The 17,118-nt window shown below is 37.2% G+C and overlaps 1 protein-coding gene across 2 annotated transcripts in view; it reads right to left on the bottom strand.

Moving 5' to 3' along the window:
- Positions 1–275: 275 nt before the first annotated feature.
- The window catches only part of LOC107093753 (neuronal acetylcholine receptor subunit alpha-3-like), a 19,853-nt gene continuing 3,010 nt past the window's right edge, over positions 276–17,118 (bottom strand). The window contains exons 2-8 of one of the 2 annotated variants that reach the window (XM_015389001.1): positions 11,476–11,615; positions 10,747–10,791; positions 9,126–9,235; positions 6,702–6,909; positions 4,624–5,235; positions 3,076–3,339; positions 276–1,972 (exon numbers count right to left, since the gene is read on the bottom strand). In XM_015389001.1, the coding sequence (XP_015244487.1) occupies positions 1,847–1,972; positions 3,076–3,339; positions 4,624–5,235; positions 6,702–6,909; positions 9,126–9,235; positions 10,747–10,791; positions 11,476–11,615 (1,505 nt within the window). In that variant the 3' untranslated portion in view covers positions 276–1,846. The remainder of the gene's footprint in view (positions 1,973–3,075; positions 3,340–4,623; positions 5,236–6,701; positions 6,910–9,125; positions 9,236–10,746; positions 10,792–11,475; positions 11,616–17,118) is intronic. The other variant, XM_015389002.1, reaches the window with a different exon arrangement.

Genomic DNA, 17,118 nt, shown 5'->3' with positions numbered 1-17,118 from the left:
GCTTGATGCCAAGCTCTGATCCCTATCTGGATTAGCCTGGCCAGCCAGACTATGGGGTATGCACTGCATAAACAGAGGGTACACAGACCCCGATTTCAAAGGAGAGATTACGGTGGAACTAACAAGGTCAGTAAAAACAATTTAGAGCCAATCAGAAAACCTTTTACAGCGGCAAGTTAGTAGAATAAAAAAAAATAAAAAAAAAAATATATATATATATATATATATATATATATATATATATATATATATATCCAGTTAATTAATAATAAAGACCTCAGGAAAACATTGCTCTGAGGTGGCTGCAGTTTTGACTGTTATGGTTAAAGAATAGCGCTGTTGAATTATGGGTACTTCCTGCATAAGCTTAAAACGCATTTGTCGTGCTTTTAGTGGTCCAGTTTGTAATGGACCTGAGAGTCTGAGCCTTGATCCCACACTCAAAATGTATGCTCATTGTTCCTGTACCACATTTCCAAATATGTCCAGTTCCGGTAAACCTGGCTTGTTTCTAGTTATGTTAGCTGGCACAGTATCCATTCCCCCAATTGGCCAGTGTGTCGTGCTTAAGGAGCACATGTTGCAAACAGTATTTTTACATTACTGGTTGTAACAGTTGGTCATCTGAGCTTTAAATTCACCACATCATCCAGCTAAAATATGCTGCGAGGCTGCTGGTGTGCTGTTTGTGCTAATGCTAACAAGTAATCCAGAAATTTAAGCCATGGCCTATTTTTAAGATCCCCTAATGAAAAAGGCCATGGGTTTAAGCAGTGAAAGAAGAGTGATTTAATTGCTTTTGCATTTAATACATTTTTGGTACTTTTTGCAGAGTTCAAACTGAGCAAACAGCCGTCCTATTGTGCAATTAAAGCATATTAGAAGAAGAGAGACATACTGATTTATTATTAGTTACAGTAATCATTAATTCACTGTATAACCAAGCTCCAAGGGGAGAGCATTCATCACATCCCTCATGCATGTATCTTATACGCTTCTGCATTTAGTAAATAGACTAATCCTAACTGACAATGAAAATAGGTTTAATTATTAGCCATGGAATCAGGCATTAAGAGTCCTCTGATGAAATCATAAATGAGATGCTATTTTAAGAGAAACTAATCAAGCATGATTTCAGAAAGCATTTACAAGGCAATTCAATGCGTTATAAGACAAAAGGACATGGCATCTATAATGACATACTTTGTAATTACAGCAACCTGAAAAAAAAAGCCTGCAAGGAAAACCAGACACTTAAAATTAGAAAAAATAAATAAACTACAGGAAAAACAATAATTAGATTCGCCTGTTACAACAGAGGCTCAGAGAATAACACTGAGAAGCTTATATTGCTTTAACAGCTATGTACTTTGTTGGAGGGCGGTTTTGTTCAGTTTGTTAGAGAGAGTCTGTCATTTGTTGGCTCTAAAAACCTTCAGTTCTTTAGCAAATATTGGAGGAGGTTTAAGCCCAAAAATGTTACTGAATGTGCTGCTAGTTTCAATTCAAACTGAAAAAAATAATTTGTTTACTATTTTTTTAATAGTAGACTTTGACAAAAAAGACTGCATGACTTTGGATTCAGACATTATCAGTTATGTCAAAGTAATCAGCTGTCAAAGATATCCAATTACTGCATTACAGCCTTATGTATTGTCATATTTTATATAATAATAAATGTATTCATAATGTCATCTTTTAACTTCACTTGATTATTACTGAATGAAATCAGCACATGCAGTTGTGTTATAGGACTCAGAGCCACATCCTACCATCAGTTAACCAAGAAATAAGTGTTTTGTGATTATTATCAAACTGTCACTGAGAACCCTAAGTTTTAAGATGTTTAAGAGACAAAACCACAAAGAGGTTGGATAAACAGGCCCATGGTCCCCAGGATGCACACGGTCACAAAGACCCAGAGGAAGATTCTGTCAATGACCATAGCCACATACTTCCAGTCGTCTTCCACCTATGAGTAAAAAAGAAGGCAAAAAAAAAAAACATGTAGTTGTAGTTTTTAACATAATAAGATATAATAGCAAAAATGACAAATGGGTAAGGTCAGGATAAGAGTAAACTGAGCACTAAATGAGAGTCAATATAAAATTAAACGGCTATTTATACATTGATAAATACCTATGATAGTCAAACTCAATCCACAGCATCAATAAATTTGAAAATCAGTTTGAGCCTCAGCTTTTTCAGATCAATGATTTTGTTTCCTCTTCAGATTTCCTCCTCTTTCCTTAAATCTCACAGAAAAACAGGACGAGCCTTAAATACACACTCAGTTCTAACAGCATTGTTAACTCTCAAAGCAGTCTATTCCCTGAAGCTAATTTTGACCGCAGCTCCTAGTCTGTAATTCTGACAGAATGTTTTTTGGCCTATAGTTTTAAAGCAATCGAACTGCTGCTGCATTTGTAGCCCATTGAGCAATTCATTTAAACTGTATATATAACAGAGAGAGAAAGTTATTTTTTGTGTGAAATGGTTTTAAGATTTCTCTGGAAAACCAACAAAGTAATATTTGGTTTTATAATATGATGACAACATCAACACAGAGAGTTCAAATGTAAAACTAAACATTTTAAAAACTGTTCTTGTCTGTACACACAGAGTAATCAGCTAAATTGTTCTCATAATCACTCTTTCTAGGCTGTCTTTACGTTGTGCCTCACTAATTCATTTCATAGATTTTTTAAATACAAGATGGTCAATCTAAGATTTAAACACAATTTTAACACATCCATGAGTTTCCTTTAATATAATTTTTTGGAGTAAATAATATTTACCACACATCAACACCTAAATGGCTGCTTTTCTTTTTGTTGTTTTTCTGTACAGTAGATGGTTAAAATATAAAACCATTACCCCTGTTTTCTAAACTGCCAAAAATCCCTCTAGATTCATAAAAAGTATAATTTGAAAGCTGCAGAGAGGGATTTCTTATTCTCTTTATTAGCACACATGACACTGACTGCACCCCAAACCTTTATGTGCTATAATCTAGTCTTGGAGTGTAAAGTCAACATCACCGAACAAATTTGAAAAGCAGAAAGAAGCCATCACCTCTTTAGCCTTGTTTCGACTCCTCATGTTCTCGGCTATGTACTTGACGCTCTCAATGGCCTGTTTGATCTCAGGTGACACTACAGAGAAGGCCATCACTGTGTTTATGCTCTGTGGACTCAGCTTTCCCAACTCTGGTGTCTCTGGGATCTCCCTCACATGCAGACCAGGGCAAGGACATTTCTTGCTAGTGCAGCCCTCCATGGTCGAGAGCTTAGTATCCCCACTGACTTCTAGACAGTTGAGAGATCCTCCTCCGACCTGCTGGGGGAAAACAAGAAGATCTAGGACCTACAGAACCATCTGTGTGAAAGTATTACTTGACACTTGAGTGATTATGAATCAGTCCTTTCAGATTTGACAAAACCAGGCAATGGAAAACCACTCTAGCCACGTTCCCCTACAACTAAAGTGCTAATTTTAAGCAAAGTTTAAAACATTTGAAAAAAAGGGAAATGCAAATTTGTGGGGTTTCCATTTGGTTTAAAGTAAATTAACCAAACAACACATAGAATTATGTCGTCATACAGTACGTTGTCATGCTTTGCTGTAATAAGCAGAAAGCGGAGGCTGCCATAAGTAATGGAGGGAAGTTTTAATGAATGTGTTGCTATAAGACAAATTGTTCTAATATCAACATGTTGGTTAGTGATGTCGATGTTGCTTCCAGCCATGTTTTTGTGCATAATCTGAAAATTTAGGAAGACGCCGACAGCAGACACAGCTGATCAGCCTTGTGATTAAAAGTTTGCAACGTCAGAGCTGATTCGAAAAAAGTGTTACCATCTCCCATATTGTGAATCAACCCTTTTTTTGCAAAAGCAAAAACCCATTTCAAATTAACATAAACTCTTTGTGAATGTGAGGGAGTTTATTTGAATTTGATGATTTATTCATGTTTTTTGATGTTATACTTCAAAATACACATTAGAAAAAGCTGATGAAAACGAACCTCATGACCTTCACTGTAAATCATCGACAACACTTGCTTACCATGATTGGTTAGCAGGATCCTCTCAACACCCTTATTGATTAAAACCACCAGAGAGCCCACATTTGACAGCACTGCGGCCAGTATATTTTACTTCAACATAGAGATGAAGGTAATACATTAGAAGAAATGCTAAATGTATAGGCTTCAGCAATTATGCAGGAGTTACAGTGAAACAAGTGACTTTTAATATATTAAGAGGCAAAGATTTTATACAAGCCTGATGTCAGATGATGTAAAAATATGAATCCATAACTGATATGTTCCAGGACAAGTTAAAGCCCAGATCATGGTCTCATTAATATGACCTTGTAGAAGGTGTCAAACATTCTACAGCACCATGGAAAAGATTGGTCGATGGCTCCAAGAAGTCTCCTCCAGAACTTATTTGATTTAAGTAGGGTTAATTGTTTTTAAGGATAGAATGTCATTAAAACCATTTTCTACAATACAAATTTATATTTCTTTTTTGAGTTAGTTAAAACTTAAAAAAACAAAACTCACCAGGATGAGTTTTTCTTAAGCAGACTACCAGTTAAAAAGTAGGTATCCCTTACCTGTTTTAAGCTGCTCTTGCACTTCTTCCTTCCTTTCCCTCCACCGCCTCCTCCTCCCCCTCCAGCTCCTCCTGCTTCCCCACTGCTGTCCAACCACCCGGCCTTACCCTCCTCATCAATAGGCCTACGCATTAGCATAATCCTTGGCAACACTTTGAGAAATACCGACCGCACCCAACATGGCATGGTGTGGGTCATTGGTGTGCGATAGTGCACATTTAGTACGAACACAGTGATGACTATGCTGAGTGTGACGAAGATCATTGTGAAGAGCAGGTACTCTCCGATGAGAGGGATGACCAGTGACGTTGAGGGAATGGTCTCTGTGATAACAAGCAGGAACACAGTGAGGGAGAGCAGGACAGAGATACAGAGCGTGACCTTCTCTCCACAGTCAGATGGGAGGTAGAAAACCAGCACTGTGAGGAAAGAGATGAGGAGGCAGGGGATGATGAGGTTGATGGTGTAGAACAGAGGCAGGCGCCGGATGTAGAAGGAGTATGTGATGTCCGTGTAGATTTCCTCACAGCAGTTATATTTGATGTCATGTTTGTAGCCTGGAGCATCAATGACTTCCCATTCCCCGCTTTCCCAGAAGTCCTTCAGGTTTACCTAGGAAACGGGTCAAATTTTAAAAACTGAATAATCAACTACAAGAACAGCAACAGACAAGGCTTAAGAGATCGTTCATTTTAAATTAGGTTTATTATATAAAAACTAACTCAGTTGGACGTTAAAAGCATAGTAATAAAATCATAAATGTGAAGCCACTAGGGTACCATCTTTGCAAGGATGTTTATCTACAGTTGATAAAAGATTAAAGGCAAATTAAATACAACCAAAGCAGTTACGAAACAGCCAGAGTATTCAAAAAAGACAAGGAAATAGCTGGGTTTCATATGCAGAGATAAATCATGGAATCCATTTTTTATTATCTTCTTATTTACATAGTAATTCATATTTATAGAAATTATAGGTTGTACCTCGAAAAAGTGGTAATATTATTGTCTGCTTTACATTTAGTAACAATAATTTCCACTGTTGTTTGTGTGTGTTCAGATTTATTTTCAAAGGAATTTCACTTTTTGTTATATTGAAGTGAATTTCAAAATCATGTTTTGTTATTTTGCTTTGTTTTACTGAGATGCATATTAATTTGTTTTTATTCTCTAATGCCTGATTTCTGCACCGGCAAGTCATCTCTGAGCAGTGTCTACTAAAGCTGCATGCTGTGTGTGTGTTTCATTGCTGTCCTAAAGTTTGATCTAACAAATTCCATTAGGATCCATGTTTTAATTAATTCTTGAAAGTTAGTGTAGTGCTTGCATACAAGTTACATTTGCTCATGGTGGATCAATTAAATTGGTGCACTTTATTGTAAATTCCAAAGCAGTTTTACAAACAGTGTGATTAGATTGATATATGAAAGAAAAAAACAGGGGGTTGTTTAACTGAGCCCCTGGAAACTACCTATAATGTTTACCCAATTAGTTTCAGAAGTTATTAGTTTTCCAGTTTAATTTTAACATGATTTCAACTTTGCCATAAAGCAATTAGAGATGTGATAGAAAATATTGGTGAGTGGAAACTATTGCTTCCATCACTTGATAGAAAAGATTAGGCTAAACATATAGGATGATCCAGGTTGAAAACCTATTAGAAGCTATTTTAAACTCCTTCACCTTCCAACAGGGCAATTACATAGAAACTGATAGAATTGTGAGGAACATCAGAATGGTTTAGTCAAAGTCTAGACAAGGGTTCCTCTATTTCGGTCCTCAAGGTCTGATGTCCTGCAGCTTTTTTATTGTGTCTCTGCTTCAACAAAGCTGAAACAGATAATCAGGTCAGTAGAAGGACTAGACTGCATGCTGAGGAGGTCATTCAAACATCGGATTCAGGTGTTTGGAGGGAGAGACACACCTACATCCAGCTTTTACTAAGCTCTTACATATTTATGCCTAAATGTGTTCAAAGAGGTCATTTGAAAAGAGGAAAAAGGCATTTTTTTTTTTTAGTTTTGTGAAGTCAATTTCAATTTTTTTTTTTTTTTTTTTTAATTTGATGCAACTACTGACCTTGGATCCGATGAGTACCAGGTCAATCTTGGCTTTATCGTAAGTCCAGGAGCCAAACTTCATGGAGCAGTTTTGATAATCAAAAGGAAAGTAGGTGATATCCATTGGACAGGAGGATTTGAAAATAGCAGGAGGAACCCAGGTGATCGTGCCATCAAACTTCAGCAAGGCTTTGGTCTTGTCCTCTACAAGGAAGTCACCTACAGCACTGTTCAGTAGGGATAGCAATATATTTCCCAGGCAGCCAAAGATTGAAAGGACATAACACAAGTGGAGTTTAGTAGGACATGAAGAAAAAGCAAATATTTCATCCAATAAGAGGATCATCATATTAAACATATCATATTAAACTTTTTTTTATTTTTTATAAATTAGTACTCAAATATTTCAGAAGCTGAACAACTTTCTTGGCTTTTGCTCTCGGTAGTAATAATTTAGTTTTCAGTTTTGTTTATTTTTGAGGTAGTCAAAAAACAGTTCCTAAAAGAAATTATATCAGCTCTGTCAGGATCAGGGTTGTTAGGGTTATTTTTGGAGTTTTTTTCTAGTTTTGATTATTGTTGCCTTTTTCTCCTGACTTCCCTCCTTGATTAGTTTGGTATTTCCATAGTTATTCTAGGTTATGTAAGTCTTGTCTTTAATTTGTGCTTTGTGAATTTTAGATAGATTTTCCTAGTTTCCCTGTTTACTCTCCCTTGCTCCCTGTTGCCACTCTCTCTGTGCTCTGGCCCAATCCCAGACTGCCCCTATGCACTATCCCTTCACTATCGAGTCACTCCCGATAAAGTCACACTCGCAGCTGTGGAAGGCATCTTGACTGGGGGTATAAATGAGAATGGGACGTCCTCTTTATACACTCGAAATGAAAACAACTGTTGCTATGGCTACATAGTGATATCCTATGTGCATGGCTGTAGCTCTGTGGTGCAAGTTGACATGAAATCAAACATTAGAAAACAAAGTGATACAGTCAAATAAAACTATTTCAAAGAGGACCTACCTTTTTGTAATAAATTACTTTTTTTCTTTTTCCTAATTTGCTGTCAATGTGACAAAGATGCAGCAAACCTTTGGAACATGTGTCCTCCACTATAAGATCGCTGTTAAACCCACAACTAAATTCCAGTGCAGCCCAATCCTAAACTGCCCTAAACACTACCCCTTAACTATCAAGTGTCACTCCCAGTTAAATCACACTGACAAAAAATCACAAGAGCTACAGCTATGAACACGCTTTATGAATGACTGCATTCCCTTTCACTGGAGGGAATGCAGTCATTCATAAAGCGTGTTCATAGCTGTATCTCTTTGGCACAGGTTAACATAACAGCAAACATTCGGTAATTTAACTTTATTGTTCTCACATTGTAGACATTTATCTCTTCATTTAACCCATCCCTTTGGGGAGCAGTGGGCTACCATTGTGTGGGGCCCGGGGAGCAGTGTGGGGTTTAGGGTCTTACTCAGGAACCCAGGGTACAGGTTGTGGGGACAATACCGGTTACTTGCAACCATTTCAGAGCACAAGCACACTGCTCTAACCACTAGACCAACACTCCCCAGTCACTAACCAGTCAAATAAAACTATTTCAAAGAGGACCTTCCATTTAGGGATTCATGACATCATTTTTTCTATTTCCTAACTTGTGATTTTCTGTCAGTGTGATGAAGATGCAGAAAACAGCGTAACTTTCATTTGAATGCACGTTTCCACCACCACTAGTTTGCTCTTACACCTGCTTCCAAATTCCAGTGAGCCTGCACTGATGCAGACATGCTATTTAAGGGCTGAATCGTCCACTAGTCTTACCCACTACATGGTTTGGGATGGCCCTTAATGTGGCAGACCTTCCAAAGGAACATGCAAACAGAGGGTTAGTGCTTAGGGCAAGTCTTTAGGGGCCAGATTGGGATTCAGACCGAGTATCTAGAAGCTTTTCTATTGCTCTTTCTCCTCAGTGGTTCTTATGGTTATCAACCTGGTATTTTCTCTGCTCCTGCTACTCTCGGGATTCCTGTTTTTTTGTTCTTCTCTGACTCCCTATGTTTCCTGTCGTTTTTGTAATTTCTACACCGCGTTTCCAACTTTGAAGATGTTTCGCTTCCTATCCAATAAGCTTTTTCAATTCAAAATGTCGAGAATAGCGTTGTGTTCGAGGTTTTATACAGTAGCCCAACAAGACTTGGTTGGAAACAAAGTCCACTGGATTGTTTTCCTTTTTCTTTTTTTTTTTTTTGGAATGAGTATGACCTGGATGACTGAGAATCTTCACCAACAACTTCTTCACCTATTTTGTTACTTGCTTTTCCTTAAAAATAAAAAATAAAACTATTTGCTTTCTCTGTCTCTGCATTTTGGTCCAACTCAAAGTTACGGCGTGACAAGTACAGAAGAATTTTGACAGATAAAGGTGAAAGCCTCACTTGTTGTAGAGAACTATGTCAGGTCTCCAAATCTTGTTTGATGGAACTCGGATGAATTCTATTCCATCAAACTCTGCTGGCTTCCATTTTAACTTGTAGTCATTCCAAATCTGAAAGAGAAACATCAAAATATTTTGAAAATATTATACTGTAGTTTTTCTCATTCTATATCAAATTTTCTCTGTGTAATGATGCTGCAGGATTGTGTAAGGAACTCCTGAAAAAAAAAAAAAATACTTCCATTAATATTGCATGGGATTCTTTTAAAGGAGGAGTAAAGAAATGCATAAAATAGCATCATCTTTTTTTCAGTATTAATTAAATACTGGATAAAATCATATTAAAATATATTACCTCCCTGGCTGCATTCTTGTCCTTTTATAGAACTATTACAAATGGAGCAGATGAAAGAGCTAAATATGCTGGTTTATGAAATCAGAGGCAATTTGTTCAGGTCATCCTCCCAATTTCTGAAAGATTAAGGATCGATTATGTTTATATCACATATTAAAGTGTAAAATTTATATTACCAATCTTGGGAAGCAACTTCTTGTTTACATGTAAGGAACTCATTCAAGAAGCGATTAAGCAAGTTTTTACACATAAAATTGTTTTTGTTGGAATTGGGTAGATATCAGAAATATCTTTAACTTGTAAACTGGTGACTGGGAGCAAAAAATCTCTTTAGAAATAAAAAGAAAAATGTATTTGGCTTTTAAGAAACACAAAACTGTTTTCTGCTTCTTAAAAGCCTTGTATGTGTACTATTGTGATATCAAATTTCACAGAGCAATTTCATTTGCTCCTTCTTCAGGACAAATTTATCAACTATAATTTCTACAGTGTCAAAAATCCCTACAACAGATATATATATATACAAAGAGAAGAGTGAAACTATGAATAAATTCCTCGCTGACAATTAAAGGATTATTGCACACTCTTACTGTTTCACACACCTGCAGGTTACGTTTTATGAGCTGTGGATCCATCAGCCTTGGCTATTTGAATGCTGCTAAATATGAATTTATTCATTAGCGAGATGGATTAATAACCCAGTCATGACCCAGAAGATTTTTAATTAACCAGTTCATGCTACACTGGTTTTTCCATTTATCCATCCACCAACTTAATATTTTGATTGCCTGGCTGATTCCTGATAGGCTCAGGTAGCGTAGATTATCCTGGCCATGAGTTTCAATCAAAAGGCAAGTTTACTGTCACTGAAACCGTATGGTGTTTTACTTTATCTAGAAATTACTTGATTTAATTAATTCATTTGCAATGAAAATGTTATTTTTTTATGCAGTATATATATACATATATACACATATATATATATATATATATATATATACTGTGAATATATGCTTGGGACTGTAGATCTCAGAGTGTCTCAAGTAATAAAGCTAATTTTATTGCTAGCTTAAGAGCTTGCAGGTTCTTTATTTGTTGCTTTTTAAGTATTTGAATGCTCTTCCTGATATGTTATACATGAAAAAAAAAGCATCATAGAGTGCAAGTACAACCGTGATACTCTTCTGACCTCTCTGGCTTCAGTGATTTAACTATATAGCATACTTTCACACATGTGATGCATCTGTGTGTCTGTTTGTGAACTCACGTGTCGGAGCCATAGATTTGTTTCCATTATTTGATTCACCTCATCCTGCAAAAAAAAAGAGAATAAAAAAGTCCCCATTTGAAATGGTATAAAAAGGTTGCTTGAATGTGAAAACCGCTAAATTTGCTGGGAATAACAAAAAATAAAACTGTTCTTTCTCCTTTCTGTGTCCTCTCTAGTATTAGTTGTCCAGCTGAAAAGGTCATCTTAATAATATATAGAGGTAAAAGTGTCACCCCCTCTTTTCTATTCTCTATATTACTCATCGAGTTTGATTTACGGTCCAGGGATTCTCACGATTGTACCTAAGCCACCCACAGGAGCCCATCAGCCAACCCCGGCCACATGAGAATGCATGCACAGACAGACAAGACAATTTCATCAGATCACACCCACACAGTCAGGTCAGTGCACTCCCTCTAGATTGATCCCAACTTGCCAAGCATGCATATATAGGTGCAAGTCAGTCCAATAAGAAAAAGTTTCCTTTAGGAAATTTTCCTCTTAATCTAAAGATTTTCTTTTGATTGATTTGAACAAAAGGGCCCTTTCACATGAGAATTTATAGCAGCTAAATTCTCATCCCCCTCCCTGCACACACATACACAAAAAGAAAACAACTGTGTTAGTACAAAGCATTTAAAAAACATTAAAAACACTGGACTAAGTTCTGCTCTCATTGCCTTTTTATGTAGGTCAAGAGTATGTTTCATGGAATGGAAAACTTACAACTTTAACAAGCTGCGAGATGGAAACCTCAAACTCTACAGTAACAGGGTCCGAAACATTCTCCACTGGTCTGATGAACTGGTTGTACCGCCTGAAAAGCTTCCTGAAAAGTCGGTCCTCCGCTTTAGATGCAAAACAGTCTGAAGTTAAAAAAGAAAAGAAAAACAAAATGCAAATTGAGACCATAAGACTAACAAAGTGTGGAAAAAAGAAAAAATCAGATACAAGCAAAAACAGTTCAATGAAAAACTGTGATTAGTTGCAACTCTCTCTATAATTAGTCTAATCAGATTTAGTCATGACTTTGACTTTGAGTGAACTGGAGGAAGCCAGGCTTTTTGATTTCCTAATGTTCAATGCAGATTTTCATTGAAGAGCTTTTTGGAGTTTGGCTATTTTTGTGATATTGGAGTCTTTAAGGCTTTTTCTTCAAACCGTTGGAGTAAAACCTTTTATTAAAACAAGTCTAAGATGTGTAATTACTTGTTGGCGTTGGCCAAAAGCAGAAATAATCAAGCTAATATAGACATTTGATTAATTAGTTTATATTTTGTTCAACATTTAAGATAGAGCCTAGCCAGCCCAACTTATCCAATTCAGTTTATTTATATAGTGCCACAACATGTGATCACAATTCAGCCAAATCATACAGTCAGATTGGTTCAAAGGTTTCCATTTAAATAAATCCAGCTGACTGTATTTATCATTGACTCAAAGGAATCCCTCTCACCAATCATTTTTGTAGTGACAGTGGAGAGGAAAACTCCCTATTAACAAGAAGGAACCTCCAGCAGAACCAGACTCAGTGTGAGCGGCCATCTTCCGAGGCCGCTTGGACGTATATACAGTGTATCACTCTGGTAAAGATCCGGTAGAGGTGGTTTCAAAGGCAGGATCAGCATCATCAGTTAGAACAAATCAGATAACTATGGATGTAATGCCAAAACTCCAAGCGACGTTCTCTGTTTCTGTAATTGTGTAGTCTGTGACGCATGTTAAGCCAAGAAATAACACTAAATCTGTCCATTGTTGAGACTTTGAAGGTTGATCAATCCCACCTAAACCCTTATTGTGGAGTTTTATTTGATTAAATAGCTTTGGGGGGAAGTGATTGAGTTATGTTGAAACGACGAGACCAATTGGTTTGGAATTAACACAACATTGGTGATTTGGTCCAGAGCAAATGATTGGAGTGCAACTAATCTCCACTAAGGGGATGAGTTAAATGCAAAGTGAATTTCCTTGTTTTTTTTAATTAAATTATGCAGACTGTTGAAGATTGATTTATTTTTTTATTTTAAATAACTGTTGCATTTGTCCATTTCTATATCTGTTCACTCTTCTGTGTGGGTCAGCTAAAATGGATATTCTTATTTCCTGCATATGGTGACAAGTGTGGTTCTAGCATCACCTTATATGGTAATGCTTTGGGCTGTATAAGAAGGACTGGATGCTGACTGGGGGCTTTTGGATCAACAATTCCTGGATGTCTTTTAGATAAAATTGGAAAGTGTGCAGAGGCTTTCTTTTTTTTTTTGGCAAAGGCTTTCTGCCATTTGTGTGTGGGTCGCCCAGCTAAATGGTCGTCACTATTCAGAAATTTAAGATACTGATGACAAATAGAACGATAACATGAATGCAAAAAATAGAGCCCAGGAAAACTTCTGGAGATTAAAGGTGAACTTCAAGCTGAAGGAATATCAGTGTCAGGTTGCAACATTCGTTGCTGTTTGAGCCAAAGTGGGCTTAACGGGAGACGACCAAGGAGGACACCATTGTTGAAAGGAAGTCATAAAAAGCCAGACCAGAATTTGCCAAACCACATGTTGACAAGCTGCAAAGATTGTTGGGGGCAGTCTAATGGACAGATTAGGAAAAAAATTTGAACTTTTTGAAAAAGGCCATCAGCTCTATGTTCACAGATGGAAAAAATGAAGCATATCAAGAAAATAACACTTTCCCTACAGTCATACTTTGAGGAGAATCTGTTGTGTTGTGGAACTGCTTCAATTTTTCTGCCACAGGATGTCTTCAATCTCTGCAGGGTGCATTAAAATCTCAAGATTATCATGTGAGGCTAGAGAGAAGTGTGCTGTCTAGCATCAGAAAGCTTTGTCTCAATCACAGGTCATTGGTCTTCAACAAGATTAGAACCACAAAACAAAGCTAAAACGACAAAGAACTGCTAAGTGAAAAATATTGGACTATTCACATTATTGTGTGTGTCACAAAGTTAATAAGACTGCATTGTTGAAGCAGTCCATTTCATGACCAATGGCCATTCATAGGCTGCTATAGCACAAGTTGCACTTTATATAAATTCAGTTCACCATGCTACATCACCATGTACACTTCTAGGAGAATTTATATAATTATACCATGTGATACTTCTAGAAGTATTTTTTCAGCTGCTATAAGTGAGCCATTTTTCCTCCCAAAGTGCCATATAGTTTTGTGTGTATATTTTTATCTCTTTTTGAGTCTAAACCATGTGTCCTGACAAAATTTCACCCTAGGTTTGTAATGATAATAAAGGCTCTTGAGTTCTAAAATACTAAAATAAATATTTCATGAAGTTTGAGGAGCTTCCTCTGTCTAAAGAAAAATGGAAATTTTTCAGAGTGGCTTTTATTATTTTTCTTAGAAAATAAATTAGTTTTAAAATACTATCATCATTTGCCTAAATTAAGTCTAGGAAGATAAGAGGTAAAAACCTGTTAATTGGAACGGACTTCCTTGAAATCTTGCTGATGAAATCCTACTGACCCTTTTTTCTCAAGTTTCCTTCTTCTAAGGCAGAATATAACCCTTCTTCACTGTACTGAAGAACAATGGCACTTTAAAGCCAGTTGCTGATGAACTCTTGATGACAGCCCTCCAGAGACAATAAAAGAGATACACCAAAATAAAATGAAAGCAGAAAAACACCTAGATGAGAAGAAGGAGTGAAAGGTGAGAGGAGAGAAACTGAAAGCAAAGCCTTCTTAAGATGTCACTCAGGAGATTATGTGAATCCAGAGTTCGTAGTGTCTGATAGCTGCTTAGTATGTGCCGTGCCAGCGCTGCGCTAAGAGGAGTACGAGAGGAGAGGAGGACAAGAAATATATTATATGAAATACAGGTGTACTGGGGGAGTGTTGGCCAAGTGGTTAGAGCAGTGTGCCTGGGCTCTGAGAAGGTTGCAAGGACCTGGTTCCATCCCCACAGCCTGCACGCTGGGTTCCTGAACAAAACAGATAACCCCACACTGCTCTCCAGGTGCCACACAATGACAGCCCACTGCTCGTGAAGAGGATGGGTCAAATGCAGAGAGTGAATTTCCCCATTGTGGGACAATAAAGGGATTTACATAAACCTAAATGGTATTCAGTCTATTTTCTATTACTGGTCAGATAAAAAAGAAAAAGCCTTTTGCCTAAAATATTGCTGTCATGATGCTCACACTGGTAGAGCTAGCAATCTGCTGAAGATACACTCATTAAATCACACCCTTTGATTCCAAGAGGATTAAATCAAGCCCTTTCCTGCACACATATCACATAGATGTTTAACGTGTTAACATGTGACAATAGAGGATATTGTTTTTTTGAAGATACAAGGTCAGATGAGGAGACCACCATCAACCTTCCTGATATTGGTCCCAATGATTCCAGCTCAACTAAATAGGAGGACTACTGACCTAAGAAGTAAAATCATGGCTCAGATGAGAACCTGTGTACCCCGGCAACGGCTAGCTAATTTAAGGTGCTACCAGATGATCTCCGGGCTGATGTGAATACAGCACTAACTACGATCTCTACTCAGACCGTCACAGAAACAGGCTTGAAATTTTCAGTTTAGGCATCTGGGGAGCACTGAGATTAACACCACCAGTGCTCTGCACCACCAGATAGACCTGAAGAGGCCTCTTGGGTGGGAGGAGAAAAGTCTTCTAGAAGACTTCACGCCCAGCTGCGTAAACTGAACTTTTCATCCATGACCTGGATGACTCTCAGGTATGAAAAAATGGAAAGCACCAGGCCCAGACATGATCTACTCCTACTGACTGAAGAAACTGACTTCTCTCCATCAACGCCTAGCAGCACAAATGACCTGGCTTTTGAAGAGCAGGACCCACCCGGAAAGGTTGACTAAGGGGCAGAACAATCCTGATAATGAAAGACCCCTGGAAGTGACGCACTATCGCTTCAAGTATGCTTAGTGTGAGGGATTGCCTTCGAGTCAATGAGTCGATGCAATCAACTGGTTTTATTTAGAAAACTTTGAATCAATTTGACTGTATGATCTGTTGAACTGTAAAGTGCCTTGAGATGACATGTGTTGTGAATTGGTGCTACAGTATATAGATAAACTGAATTGAATAGAAATATATATGGGATACATTAATCGTTTTATCATCACTCACATAGGTTTTTTTTATGATAAAACTGTGATGTAGCAATAGCAAGCAATGCAAATGAGAATGAAAACTGAATCAAAAAAGAGGAAAAAAGAAAACCATCAGCTGAAATATAAATTTTTCCATTCTAAAAGAAGACTACAAAGAGAAAAAGAATGTAAATAAATACAGCAGGAAGTAAACTCAGCAGGTTAGTCTTTTCTTTTTTTATTCTGCCAAGCAAACAGCTGTTTATATTAGTGCTTTTTGTATTTTCCCGTTATAATTTGTACCTCAAAAGCATATATTCAGTGATCTCCATAAGTCTGATTTATGTTTTGGTATAAAAAAACGTAGGCATCCTATCCTTTTAGAATTTAGACAGGTTTGGTTAAGCTCCCTATTTGGTTTTTAGAACAAAATCTAAATTAAAGTACTGCATATTAACCAAATTTTCCACGGCTTGTTGGTTTTCAGGTAAACTGTGGGTTTTTACAAGCAGCATGGATGCTGACGGAACTGCGAGGGCTGAAGCAGGATGTGTCTTTGTGACTCAGTTTGCAAAACATACCACACACCCTTTTGTTCTGTGTCACTGCTTTATAAATATTACAGTGATTTTAACCTTTCCACCACACAGCTGCAGAAACACACACCACAATTCACTGGATCATCAGTCATGCATTCATATAGCCTCTGGTTTAACAAACACCCTAATTATTTTACCTTAAAACCGCCTTAAGGCTCACTACTATCCAACCTTAATGGATATTCTGCTTCAATTTACCACTTGTATGTACACTCGGACATTTGATACATACTTACACTTAACTGTGAGAAATAAGATGCAATTCCTATTTCTGTTTGAGGAATAATGACCATCATATTGACCTTTACATAGCAGTTCACAGGCTGTGGTCTGTTCTTGCATAAAATGTATGTCCATACTCTTAGATGGACTTCTAAGATTCAGAAAGATTGTTGAGTGCACAAATGGACAAATTTTACTGGTTGAGTGCAAGGGGCTCTCTATTCTGTACAGCTAAAGGCATAAGATTGCAAAGAAAATTCAAATATATGACTACATGTATGAACAGGAGTCAACTGAATCATTCAACTTCAATTCAGCTTACCTATATAGCAGCAATTCAGAAAACATGTTATCTCAAGACACTGTACATAGACAATTCAATCAAAACATTCATACATTGTGGGACAATAAAGGGACGTGCCTGGAACACCTCCCGAGGGAGGCGTCCAGGGGG

The sequence above is a fragment of the Cyprinodon variegatus genome, unplaced genomic scaffold, assembly GCF_000732505.1.
Source record: "Cyprinodon variegatus isolate N-32 unplaced genomic scaffold, C_variegatus-1.0 Scaffold445, whole genome shotgun sequence".
In the NCBI taxonomy this organism is placed as follows: domain Eukaryota; kingdom Metazoa; phylum Chordata; class Actinopteri; order Cyprinodontiformes; family Cyprinodontidae; genus Cyprinodon; species Cyprinodon variegatus.
The sequence above is the reverse complement of the archived record's forward strand: the minus strand, read 5'-3'. Positions and strand labels throughout refer to the sequence as shown.